Below are 14423 nucleotides of genomic sequence, written 5' to 3'. Positions count from 1 at the left end.
CAAATCATCAGCTCATTAGAAGAGATCTCAATGAACTGAACTGAGTCTGCCAGATAAAAGAGACATACAAAACATGCAGGGCAGTGGGCCTCCAGGAATAACGTTAAGAACCACTGGACTAGAGCATAGACGAAACATTTTGGCTGAAGAAACGAAACTTTAACATTGAGAGCCTTTATTTTCAAAAAGATTTTTTGTAGTGAAATAAGGTTTATTTGTATATATAAAAAAAGAAATTTTGACTGAGCTGTTCTCTCAGGAACCAAAAATGTTTTTTCTTTTATATGACTATGAAGAACATTTCAAACACCTTAATTTTTAAGAGCATGGGTTTGGTTTATATTATAATACAGTATATACACGTTGAATAGGGCTTTAAAAATAAAGTGCTACCATAATTTTAGTCATCGACACTTCTGGGGCCTCGTTTATAAAGCGTGTGTGCGTACGCACCATAGACTGTAAAAAAATATGGACGTTGTGTCCGTGACGTCACCCATTGGTTTGTGAAGATCGTTTTTGAAGCTTAAAGTAGGCGTTACCTGCTGCTGCCTGGAAATGGGTAAAGAGGCGGGACATGGGTGAAGCTGAGGTGGCTGGTTACTGAAACCACACCCGCCTAGCTCGAATTCTAGTGACAGCAGTGGCCGTTTACCCATCACTCAAGTGGCCACGCCCTTAATTATGCAGAAGTTTAAGGCTTAATATAATTTAAACGAATGAGTTACAAAAAAATTCACCCTCCTCACAGTTGTCATGAAGGGAAAAATTTGCTATACAGACCAAAAACAAAAATTATTGTACCAGGCTGTAAACACATTATTTTCTACTGTAAAGTTGGGCATTTTTAACATGGTGGTCTATGGGGAATTGACTCCTTTTTGGAGCCTGTCTCTAGCGCCCAGTCGATGAATTGCAGTTTAAATCACTTCCGTATTGACTTCATCAGAGAGATCGAAAGGTTGCCCCCTCTGTACGCACAAAACAGGGCTGAAAAGGTGCGTACGCCACTTCCCACGCAAAGGTTGTGATCTATAAAAAACCTTAATGACATCTGCAAGACGTATTATTTAGATTTTTTTAGACGTTTGCTTATCTGCAATACGTCTCTGAGACGTTTCCTAAAAGATGTCATATAGACATATCGAAGACATCTGCAAGACGTTTTTGATTGTATGTAAAGCAGCTTTTTCTAAGACATTTATAAGATGTTTTTACACACCAGATGTATTCCAGATCTTTACCAGACATCTTACAGACGTACCTGTGCTATGTGGAAAGTAATGTGTTTTTTGATCCATAAACCATGCAAACACGTTGTATAATACCAAATACACAAAATAACATTGGTTTTAGCAATGAAATGGGTGCCCTTTAAATATAATACACAAAATAACCCAGTAAATGGTGGTGGTTTTGCCATTCAAGATGTTATTACATGAATATACTTTTGCATTGGTATATTATATTATAATATTGGTAATTTTATATGTTTCCATAAATTTAGAGTAAATACTTAAGTTTAATTTATCTCTGTTCATAAATATTATTGTACTGTACACATCTTGTTTCTTCATATCTGTGTGTTTATATGTTTGCATATATTAACTTACATTGAAGGAACTGTTCCCTGCTCTCATATTCTGGGACGGGGACAATCTGGACGCATCTCACTATGGAAACCAACAGCCATATTCAGCATGAAAAGCTATAAATCCAGGTATTTTAATACATTTAATTAGTATGAGCCTTAATTGAGAAGAAATAGATGTTCAACACTACCTAGATTTTCTTTTTTTGCTCTTCATTAAGAACATCCTCCACTTTCTCTCTCAGATGAGACACAGATTTGTACACCAGGAGACAGAGGAACAGAGACTGAAAACTGTAAAAAGACAAAAACAATACAATAAAGATACATAAACTCAAGTCAAAAGAAGCATTCTGTGCTTATCAGATCTCTGTTACCTGGAGGAAATGGATGTGATCATCTGTGTGTGAAAGCTGCTCCAGCTCAGTGTCTCTCCTCCTCAGATCATCAATCTCCTGCTCCAGTTGCTTCAAGAGTCCTTCAGCTTCACTCACTGCAGTCTTTTCCTGATCTCTGATCAGCTGTGTCAGCTAATAGTAATTTGAGGAACTCAAATGCTAAAGCCTAAATGTGACCTCCGTCAAAAATGAGAATGATATTGACTGAAAACTGTTGGCATGTATTATACGTTCATTAACTACTTTAGCATAGCTTAGCACAATCCATTGAATTTGATTAGACCAACTACCCAGCATTTGGTCATTTTTAACCCAGCAGCGTGTTCTGTCCAATATTTACTCAACATGGGTCAAAAACAAAGCAGCCATTTTTAGGGTGTATTCAGAATAATTTAAAAGTTTATCATCTAAATTAGGTTTTATTATAGAATCTACATTTATATTTGAAGATGATTTACTGCCAAAATCAGTATTATATCAGGTCAGTTTTTAAAAGTAAATTCTTAATTTTTATGCGAAATCCAATATCCGCCGTGTTATTCGGTCATTTTTTCTCCCTTTTTTCCCAAAACGCAATAAACGCCACTCCTCCTTTTCTACAGAATGCAATAAATCCGCTCCACAAATTACAGCGCACCATTCCACGCAATGTAAACAAACAATGGTGGCGCGTTGAGTACACGGAATCTTAGTTTTCCTCATCTACTTTGTGATCAACAAACAAACAAAAACAAAATAATACTTTAATAGCATTGATAAACCTGTGGTTTTCTGTGACGGGAAAGAAACGTAAGCCATCAACATCTAATAATTTACGCGGGAGGCACTCGGAGACGATCGCTTGTTCTCTCGACAGCATCAAGCACATTGACCCCAGGTGATCTTATGAAAAACCATACATAACTTTACTAAAAGTCAACGAGAATCGAGCAGGACTAAAACATTTTACAGCTGATCGCTGTGAAAAATGTTAAGCGACGACTTCCCAATTATAACCGCAGCAATGACTAACGTAATATGACAAAGTAAGTGTTTTGATTAATGCCATTAATGTTGATTTTTTTAATCAGTGTGTAGTACAACTGTTCAACTAAATGAATATTAAAAGGCAAAGATGAATGCACATTTATACATTGATTGAATAGATTTATAGAATTTTGAAAAAAAAAACTTACGATACATTTTTGAAAATCAAGTTATGGATTTGAATTTTTAATGGTATTATAACCTAAAGATGCTATGTGAAAGTTTGTAACAGAAAATAGTGGTTTTCATCTTGTCACTTTCTTGGTATAGAAAACACGTTTTTACCGAAATTTGTCAAAATGGATTTATTGCGTTTTGGAACCAAACTCTTCATTTGTAGTTAATGGAGCAACACTGGATTTATCTGTTATATGTAATAAGAATTAATAACCAGCCTTTGTGTGTTGCTTAATATTAACTTTATAGTAAAGTAATATCACACACAGCTATGGTTTAGTTCTGATGCCAGGTCTGCAATTTTTCTGTAGAATTGTATCTTATTTTGAATCATTTTAAGGCCCTATTGAAAGTTTGTTGAGAACACTGCTCCAACTAAAAATCTAGACATTTCTTAGTGTTTATTGTAAAGAATACACATCTGTCAAGTTATGTCAAGCTGCAGTGCGTTTTATTTGATACGAATTATGAGTTGGGGGCCTTCAAAAATTATTGTGGACAATAGAAGGGTAATAACGATTGAGAACCCCTGTTGCCACTTTTTTTCTACAAGAATAAATACAATCTAAGAGAGTCATTTTTGGCAGCATTTTTTAGAAAATCAACATATATTTTATGTTACTTTAATTTAAAAAAATAAATTAAATAATTTAATTTAATTAAAAAATTGACTTGCAAAACCAAGATGTTTTAACTTCATGCTGCATATTTTTACAGTGCATTTTTTGTAAGGTAGAAGAGCTTATGCGCACTAGTATCCAGGATTGTTACCCAGGATCCACGGCACTGCCATTTAGTGCTGAGATCAGCTCATTTGCATTTAAAAAGACAAACCCAAAAATTGCACATTTTTGCTCACACCTACAAAGTGGCAATTTTAAAATGCTTTAATAAATGATCTATATGGTATTTTGAGCTATAACTTTACATATGTACTCTGTGGACACCAAAAATGTATTTACATTATAAAAAAAGTCTTGTGAAATGTCCCATTTTTGATTACATATATCAGTGCTATTGTTTTGTTGCAAGATGCACACAAGTATTCTTTCTTATAGACGTTTTCATCGGACGCACGTGATACACGTCTGGATCCGAACCTTACTTCTGGTTTCGTTTTTTTAATGGTCTGACTAGTTGCTAAACTGATCTCTTGAACAAATGCCTCGTCGAAAATAACAAATGTTTTGGTTTCCTAGGTAATCTGTGTGTTGTTTTTTGCTTGTTATATAAATAAACTACGTTTAAAGAAATTTGTTGTTATTTATTTTTGCGGAGTTTACCTGAAGTTACGTGCGGACTGCGACAGCCGCTTGTTTATGTTGTTACTGCTGAAACCGTCTATAAGGTAAGTTTAAAACGGCCCAATAAGGAATACATTTAAAATTTGATGGACATAGTCCCAAAACAGTCAATTTAAAGGCAGGAGCACAAGGATGTTTTATTTGTAAAGGAATTAAAGCATGAATGAATCACAAAACCATCAGAAAGATGCAAAGTCTATATAATATACATGAGACTCATCTAAATCAAATGTTACACAGCCACCTGAACATGGTTATTACTCTGCTTAATTTCCCATCTATCTGATGTTATGGAATGTAAACGCTTAAACTACATACAAAAAAATTAGATAATAAAAAATATGCTACATTATACGATCTATCAGCAAGCACGTGAACTTGTCCTTATGACAGTCAGCCACATCACAATTGTTTGTGTATTAATTCTTCTACAAATGATTTAACAGAAGACGCCTAAAATTACATAGCCTTTTATCTTTGAAATTAAAGGGACACTCCACTTTTTTGAAAATATGCTCATTTTCCAGCTCCCCTAGATGATTTTTACCCTTTTGGAATCCGTTTAGCCGATCTCCAGGTCTGGCGCTAGCACTTTTAGCATAGCTTAGCACAATCCAATCTGATTAGACCATTAGCATTGCGCTAAAACACATTGTGTACTAAGATTGACGGATAATTAAAAGTTGCGATTTTCTAGGCCGATATGGCGAGGAACTATACTCTCTTTCTGGCGTAATAATCAATGACTTTGCTGTCATTACATGGCTGCAGGAGGCTTAATGATATTACACACTGGTTACTTTCAATAGCAGGGGACTATTTTTAGGCGCTGCGTAATATCATTGCACCTCCTGCAGCCATGTTACGGCAGCAAAGTCATTGATTATTACGCCAGAAAGAGAGAGTATAGTTCCTAGCCATATCTGCCTAGAAAATCGCAACTTTTAATTTTCCGTCGGTCTTAGTACACGATGTAACTACAGAAAAGTCAAGTTTTAAATAGGAAAAATAAAGAAACCCTTTGTTTATTTTTTAGCGCGATGCTAATGGTCTAATCAGATTCAATGGATTGTGCTAAGCTATATGCTAAAAATGCTACCGGCATTTTTTTTTTTCAAAAAAAAATTGGAGTGTCCCTTTAAACACAGTCAAAGACATATTCGCCCGAACTGATATTTACAATGGAGCTGTAAAACTGTGGTATTTTAAAGCAGGGTGCAGAGTATCACATCTGAGTTAACACCTAATCTAAACCCAGGATAGAGAGGTTGAGTAAATGTGGTCTGGACTCTGTGGATGAGGGTCATTAATTTGTCATAGACGCTGTAAAAAGAAAGAGTTCCTGCACTATGATCCACATACACTCCTATTCTAGAAGATTTGAATAAAGGGAGCTCAGTGTATTTGTTATTATGGCAGAATGAGAACGAGTCTGAGGAGCAGTTCAAAGTCCATGACTGACTGTTACATCCAAACTTAGACCTGTTTGACCGTCTCTTCCTCGTGATGGTTTTATATGACACCGATATGGCTACTTCACCGCTCCACTCAACCTCCCAGTAACGACACCCTGTGGGTACACTTTCTATACACAGCACCTGCCTCCAAAACGCAAATCTTTCTGGATGATCTAAATAATCCGGAGGTGTCACGGTGTCCTTGAAAGTAACCTGTGTGCGGTCCGCGTTAAGATACAGGGATCTGTTCACAGTGTTTGAATCGAAAGTTAAATCATCCCAACCTGAGACAAAACACAATGTGCATTAAAAAAACAAACAGGTTGTTATAGTAGGCATTGTACATCTTATCTGTGTATTACTTATATGTTTGTATAGTAACTTACATATTTCGAAGGTGTCCCTGCATTTATGTTCCATGGTGGGAATGATTCCGATGCAACTCGCTATATATAAAACACCAACAAAAACATATTTAGTGTAAGAACATTTAATAATCAGGGTTCCCACATCTTAGTTAACTTCAAATTCAAGGACCTTTCAAGGACTTTCCAGGTCCAATACCCTCAAGTTCAAGGACTAATTCGGGACACATTTCAAGTGAGAGCAAGGTGTTACCTTTTAAGATACATACGTTGGTACATTTCCCTTTCGAGGGAACTTGCCCTGCGTCACTGCGGTGACACTTTGGGGGAATCTACAGTGGTAAGTGCGTCTGAATGTATATATCAAATTCAACCAACGGTGAGGCTTAACGACAAAGACAGGGTGACGCCAGGAAGTATATCGCTATCTGAAATATTGCCAAAGACGGCATTACAGGGACGCAGGAAGTATGGCAAGGGAGACGCAGGGAACAACAGTTACGTACGTAACCCAAGATGTTTTGATGTGTCCAACACAATTATGCAAAAAAGTATTTTGATATGAATCAACATTCGCATACAGAACATATAAGCATTTAAAACGAACAGTTTAGCACGTCTGCTTAAAAAGTCGAAATTTTATGATTTTATCCTACACTACACAGGGAATAAAATTGATTTTTTTCCAGAAAACTTCTTCCATAAAATAGATTCAAGCATTTTCAATGACCTGTATCTTTGCATGTATATTTTCAAAAACTTCCCAGGGCCTTGAATTATTTCTCTCAGATTCACAAACTTTCATGGATTTCAAGGACCAGTGGGAACCATAAATAATACATTTCATTTGTTGAGTAAATAAGCTTTACCTCTTTCAGATATTTTTTCTTTCTCTTCTTTACAAACATCCTCCAGTTTCTCTGTCAGTTGAGACACAGATTTTAATACGTCATCAAAAGCAGGTACTGAACTGACAGTTGTGTTGAGCGAGTCTGTAGATCCACATGGCACCTTAAAAAAGTTGATATTCTGTACAAACAAAACAATAGACAGAGAAAAACCATCACATTTACATGAAAATAAAAATCACACAGCTGAGAGTCTAAGTACCATTATTGTATTCGGTAAAATTAACATAATAGGCCTATACTAGCAGTCTCGGCACTTGCTGCAAAGTCTCAAGATTAAGACTAAAGCTAAAAACAGACACTTCACAGGATTTTAATTTGCATAGCTCATTAGTAAAGACTTGCATCAGGTGTGTCAGAAAATTTGCAGGACAGCAGTTAAAAACCACTCATAGCTAGGGTGTGCCCTTCCTGGGGTCTTTCATGTAAATTACTTTTGTGGTCTGATCAAGTCTAGGATCCTTTACAAAGCGAATTTCATTAGATTAAGTATCCATGTAGAGAAAGTGTCTGGGCAAGTGGATCAAAATAGTTCAAAGTAACTCTCTGTGTCCTCATTCCTTGACGTAAAGTTCATCTAGGCATTTTCGCCAAAGTGAGCATTGTCATTTATTTTTAAGCGCTAGTGTCAGCAAGCAAGACATCGATAAATTAAATCAAATCAAAAGTGCATCAAAGAAACGTTTGATGTACTGACAAATACCGCATTGCAGGCAGACAAAACCGACACGGTACCGTATCGCAATAAACTGACTGATTTGTATGTGTGTGCTATAGGTCCCGTTGAATGATTAATTAAAGGCAGGGTGCACTATTTTTGAAAACGTTTAGAACGTTTTTGTAAACGTCCCCTTTGGAAAAGGGAGTCGGGCCGAGTACCAAAACACACTTGTAGCCAATCATCAGTATGGGGCATGTCTACTAAGAGGCTGTTTACACTTGGCATTAACATGCGTTTTCGTCGATCGGATCACAAGTGGACGACGTTAATGCCAGGTGTAAACGGTGTTCAAAACGCTTTGAACGCGTCCACTTTCGACCACATCCAGAGGTAGTCGAAACCACTTTCGATCGGATCGCTTTGGAGTTGCGGAACGCAAATGTAGTTGAATGTGTTCGAACAGCCACACGCGACCGCCTTCTCTCCGCCCATTTATCTAATCTGAGGTATAAAACACAACTTTTACGTCTTTTTTGACTTCTGGCGTGAACATACGGTGAACAGCGCTATTTTTAGCCTTTCATTGATAAAACTACTGCGGGTGTTCTCCGTAGTTTCGTTTTGAAAGCGTGAAAGTTGCGCGATCCTATTTCATCAAATTGCGCTGAAAATTCAGAGAAAGCTCCAACATATAAACGTACAAAACACTGTGCAGCATGTATACTTGCTACACAAGCAGCAGACTCCGACATAATATTAGTTTGCGTCCATATAATCTCATAATTACTCCCACTCGCGTTTAAATGACAGCAGAGAGACTCGCCCACCGTTTCACGGACCGTCCCCTCACAGTATTCAGGACAGAAGCGGTCGAAAGCGGACAAAAGAGACAAATTTAAATACCAGGTGTAAACGTAATGTGTCTCTCTCGTCCACTTGTGATCCGATCGATGAAAACACATCTTAAAGGAATAGTCTACTCATTTTCAATATTAAAATATGTTATTACCTTAACTAAGAACTGTTGAATCATCCCTCTGTCATCTGTGTGTGTGCACGTAAGCGCTGGAGCGCGCTGCGACGCTACGATAGCATTTAGCTTAGCCCCATTCATTCAATGGTACCATTTAGAGATAAAGTTAGAAGTGACCAAACACATCAACGTTTTTCCTATTTAAGACGAGTAGTTATACGAGCAAGTTTGGTGGTACAAAATAAAACATAGCGCTTTTCTAAGCGGATTTAAAAGAGTAACTATATTTTATGGCGTAATAGCACTTTTGGGAGTACTTCGACTCACCTGAAAAGTCTGCTCCCCTTCTCACTCTCATAATGGGAGAGGGAGGGTGTTACTGCGCCGAGTCGAAGTACTCCCAAAAGTGCTATTACGCCATAAAATATAGTTACTCTTTTAAATCCGCTTAGAAAAGCGCTATGTTTTATTTTGTACCACCAAACTTGCTAAATGCTATCGTAGCGTCGCAGCGCGCTCCAGCGCTTACGTGCACACACACAGATGACAGAGGGATGATTCAACAGTTCTTAGTTAAGGTAATAACATATTTTAATATTGAAAATGAGTAGACTATTCCTTTAATACCAAGTGTAAACAGCCCCTAACTCACATCGTTGCCTGGGTTGTGTATTTGTGGGGCGGGTCTATCAAAAAAAGGTCCAAATACCAAATAGGGTAGGGGCGTGTTTGTTTAGGTGATTTCAAATGTCAACATTGGCTTTCAGAGACACCGCCTTTAATAAAATATATATTCATACAATGGTCAAATGTTATGTTACATGTGATATCAGGAATCAACGTAACATGCATATGACAACCGGGAGGTGACGGCGGGGCGTAATCGAATCATCCCACCCACTTCAGATCATTTTACTGAGATTTCTAATCTTGTGCAAATTGGCCATTAATATTGCAGGCATCCTGTGGTAAAGTTCCATTATTCCATCCACCAATTACGTTTCAATTGCGTTTACCCCGCTTAATTTACTGACAACATTTCAGCAACCAACAGATTTTGATTTATGTTTACTAATTAAAGAGCTAGTAAAATACACACAAAAACACCTGAAATACAAAGACATTAAACAATAATTTAGGTTTTCATCAGATCTCTTTGTTACCTGAAGGAAATGGATGTGATCGTCGGTTTTTAAAAGCTGCTCCAGCTTAGCATTTCTTCCCAAACCAACAATCTTAGGCTCCAGATCCTCCAGATGCTTTAGGAGTCCTTCGGCTGGACCCACTGCAGTCTTCTCCTGATCTCTGATCAGCTGTGTCATCTCAGATCGTCTTTTTTCAATGGATCGGATCAGTTCAGCGAAGATCCTCTCAGTGTCGTCCACTGCCGTCTGTGCAGAGCGCTGTTAGGACACACAGAGAGAGGAGCATTAGAATCAGCAGCATTGATTAAATGAGAGTCCTAACTGAGTCTGAAACAGATCTGAAACAGCAGACAACAGTTGTTCTTCTGATCAAAACTCACCTTACGAGTCTCCACAGCATCCTTTAGCTCTTGACATTTGTTCTGGATTCTCTCCTTGAGACGTATTTGGCTTTCTTCAAAGTTTCCCTGTGGGACAAAGACATTTATTATTACATTAGTTATAACTACATAACTAATACTATTTATCATTTACACTGCAACATTGGTGCGCTCGTGTTTCTCACCTGTATCTTAGTCCTCGCCGCGGCAAGTGGCACTACATTATGGGTTGCATGCCCATCCACAACACACATCGTGCAAAGACAGATCTTGTCATCATGGCAATACATTTCTATGGGTTTTTCATGTTGAGAGCACCTTATCTTCTCAAGTCGGTCAGAGTCATCCGTCATTTTGTGTCGCTTACTTGAGTGAAACTCCTCGTGTTGTTTTAAATGATTCGGACAGTATGATTCCAAACACACGAGGCAGGATTTCACAGCTTTTCGTTTTTTCCCAGTACAAATGTCACATGTTTCAGTTCCAGCATATCCAGCTTGTGGTTTGCTGTTCAGTTTCTCCACCATTTCACACAGCACCGCGTTTTTACCCAAAACAGGTCTTGTGGTGAAAGTCTGTCTGCATTTAGGGCACCTGTAGATTTCTGAGTCATCATCCTGATCCCAGCAGCCTGTAATGCAGATCATACAATAACTGTGTCCACAGTTAAGCGTCACTGGATCCTTCAATAGATCAAGACATACTGGACATATCAACTGTTCACGAGCTACCAAAAGTAAGGCAACGTTATCCATTTTGCTGCACGTGCTCAACGCATTAGTTACGTTATTTGGAATTAGCCGTGTTTGTTTCTTCTTCGGCGCGATCAATGTGACGTAATCGGAAGTGGGCGGAAGTGGGCTGATTGCAAAGCGGTGCGCTCAATGCAGTCAATATAAGTTCTTTGGCAGGGGTGTCTTGGAATCATTACTATTATAAAAATAAAATAATTAAGATATACATAATGTTTTTAGTCATATAATATTCTCATAAGCATGTATTTTATTCCAAACTCCAGATCAGTTAGTGGCGGTAATGCACCTACAAGTTGGTTTGCCAACCGCCAATATAAACACCGAAGAAGAAGCATTCAAGTGTGTTTGATTAGAGTTTAAGCTAAACTTTGCAGGACAGTGGCCTTCCAGAAACCACATTCCTTTGTCTTTATACTTAAGAGACATTTTGTCCCGTTTCTGTAAATGTGAGCAATTTTTTGAAGCACACAATTTGTGTTTATGCGTCTAATTAAATGATACATATCATGAAAATCTGACTTTTTTCATGTTTAAGTGCTATAATTGGGTCCCCAGTGCTTCTATCTATGGGATTTAAATCCTGCCAGGATTCAAAACTGAAAATAAAGCTCTGAAAGGTTGAAATTTAGTGTACGCAAACTCAAAATCTTACAAAAAAAAGTTTTGCAACATCGAAAAATAAGATTTGCAAGCTTGCAAAATGTAAAAAAATTAAAATATATCTGCAAACATTATGTTGTTTTTGAGATTTCCTTTTTCGGAACCGAAAACAAACAATTTTTCAGAGTTTCAAATTTGTCAGTGTTCTCCCACTGTATAGTTTGTTTTCCAGGTTTGAAACCTTGTAAATGGTGAACTGAAAACTGGTGTGCAAATAGGTTAAAAAAAGTTTTGAAACTCTGAAAACTGAGGTTTGAAAGGGCTAAACTTATTACATTACATTACATTTGCACTCCTTTGCAGACTATTTTTTCAGAGCTAAGTTTACAACACCCACTTTGCGGAGATACGCCCACAAAGTTGCGAGCTTGCGACTCACGTGATTTGTGGCAGCGTTGTCACGCAGCTCTGCTCTGAAACTCTGAAACTCAGACTGAGCGAAAATGAAGCCTCGCAACCTCACAACTTAAAAAAAAAGCGTGGAGGGAGGGCCTTCTGCTCTTGGCCAATGCTTTGCTGTCTGCTGACGTACAGTCCAATCACAAAACGTGTTTACTGGAAAGGTGGGATTGACCGACTTCTCCGCCAATGACGATAGCGCACAGGATACGCAAACAGATGCACGGCTCTCTGGCCACAAATCGGTCAATTAACGCCACTAAACAAACCAATAAACCAATTTTCTTCAATTTCTTTATTAAATAATAAGATTTTAAACATCTGTTTACTCTTGTATTTGTAACTGTGTTGAACTGTGTACCGCTGGTTGCGGTAGCCGAACGGACTGCGTACGTGAGCCGCGAAAGCAGCCTGTTAATAAAGTAACTAAAGGCGTGAGCCCCGACAATATATTTCCGCTCTTTTGTATTATTATTCTAAGGTATGTCCTTTCAATTTGGGAAAACTAATCTGTTGCTGATAACCGATGAATTAAAAGGAAATCCGTATTGCTTTAATACATCATTTAACAGCTGAGCTAAGTCTGCTTGCTGTACTGTGGCCATTGTGGATCCGTTTTTGATTGTTAATTAAACATGATTGCCCATACGATTATTTTACTTATACTGTATACCAGTGGCGGATGCAGAACGTGACATATGGGTGGGCATGGATTAAGTCCGGGTGGGCCTGAATCTATGGGTGTCACTTTTGAATAAGAAACTATAACAAGTCTATAAAATTCGTCATAACTTCAGGAATCACAAGCGCATTGGTGAGAACACTAATTTAAACAGCATACACACACACCCGAACTGCACGTCGCATTATTGACATTATTGATATACTTTAAATTGTAATGCAACATGACATTAATTAAGCCTTTTTGGTAAAAACAAATTATTGGGGTGTCATAGCCTACAAAAACGAACCTGCACACAGTGACAAGAAATATAAATGAACACAAAAAACCTAATACTTTTTAAAATAGCCTATTAAAACTGTTTAAATAAATTAAGCTACTAAATGCTTAAAATGAAGCTAACATCATATTCTCTTCATGCAAATCACTTAAAATATATTTTCGTTCTCACATATTTAAGTTAACTTACTAAATAAAGAAAGAAAAAGGGAATTGCTAGAATAATGTTTGACTCTGAGGTTAAACGAAATGACAAATAAATAAACATTTAATATACTTTTTGATGAGCATAAGAGCAAGCGGGTAGCCTACTCGTGAAGAGCGTAGCCGAGGAGCGCGCATATCAGACGTGAACACGAAAGGAATAATGGGTTTAATTATGCTTTCACTTTATTTCCTGACAGTTTCACTTGTTAGTAGGGATAGTAATGACTAACAAGATGACACCGAATTACATACAATATAATTACCTAACTAAATCTGAGAGAATGCAAACACATTACAATATTTTTTCCTCCGCCAAACGGGCAGGGCGCAGATACATTTTTGTAGCCCTGCATAGGTTTGTTTTGTAGAAAGACTTTCTTTAAAGTGAATTTCGTTTTGTATAAATTGTATCTTAATATTAATCAATGTTTAATCAAACAATTGCCTTGATTTAATAAATAAGAAGCAAACCAAGAACGTCTGTGGTGTGGATTGAAGTGAACCCACTATATTTCCGCAGCCTACGTCTTTCTGCTTTTAATGCATTTCTTAAATTAATGTCTCAATTACACAGTAGGCTTATAGGTTGTTATGATAGGCTATTTGTTGCTTAAAAGCAATAGGCTATATTGTATAAAGTGTAGCAATAAACGTGCTGTGACTTATAGTGCTGAGTTAGAGAGCTGGTAGGCTATATCAAACAACATCACTGTGATCAGATCTTTTCTTTCTATCTTTTTACCCCGCTGTCATATTTTTTTGTGTGTTTGTTTATGTAATTGAGAGGAAAGGGCGCAGCACATATTGATAACGTGTTGTTATTCAAAATACGTTTTCCACTTGCTTGCAAAAAAAGTTCTCAAAGTGATCATTGCTGAAAGCTGCTCGGGAATATTTTTCTCATTAGAACCATAATGTAACGCAACATTCAACTTCTTTATAATAGTTTTTAAATAGTTATCAGGCTTACTTATAATTTTACTGTTTTTAACATAACATGCAATAGATAAAATACACCATATGAAGTAGTATCCATGTCTAACTATACAGAGTAGT

The 14423-nt window shown here is 37.3% G+C and overlaps 1 protein-coding gene across 1 annotated transcript; it reads right to left on the bottom strand.

The window, feature by feature from the left end:
- Positions 1–5261: 5261 nt before the first annotated feature.
- On the bottom strand, positions 5262–11211 carry LOC135748324 (tripartite motif-containing protein 16-like). Its single transcript, XM_065266521.2, has 6 exons — positions 10571–11211; positions 10386–10472; positions 10024–10263; positions 7188–7347; positions 6340–6399; positions 5262–6237 (listed from the first exon to the last, which is right to left on the bottom strand). The coding sequence occupies exons 1-6, from the start codon at positions 11138–11140 to the stop codon at positions 5702–5704; spliced, it is 1653 nt and encodes a 550-aa protein (XP_065122593.1). The 5' UTR covers positions 11141–11211; the 3' UTR covers positions 5262–5701.
- Between the last annotated feature and the right edge of the window lie 3212 nt (positions 11212–14423).

Source organism: Paramisgurnus dabryanus, chromosome 6 (genome assembly GCF_030506205.2).
Source record: "Paramisgurnus dabryanus chromosome 6, PD_genome_1.1, whole genome shotgun sequence".
In the NCBI taxonomy this organism is placed as follows: domain Eukaryota; kingdom Metazoa; phylum Chordata; class Actinopteri; order Cypriniformes; family Cobitidae; genus Paramisgurnus; species Paramisgurnus dabryanus.
The sequence above is the reverse complement of the archived record's forward strand: the minus strand, read 5'-3'. Positions and strand labels throughout refer to the sequence as shown.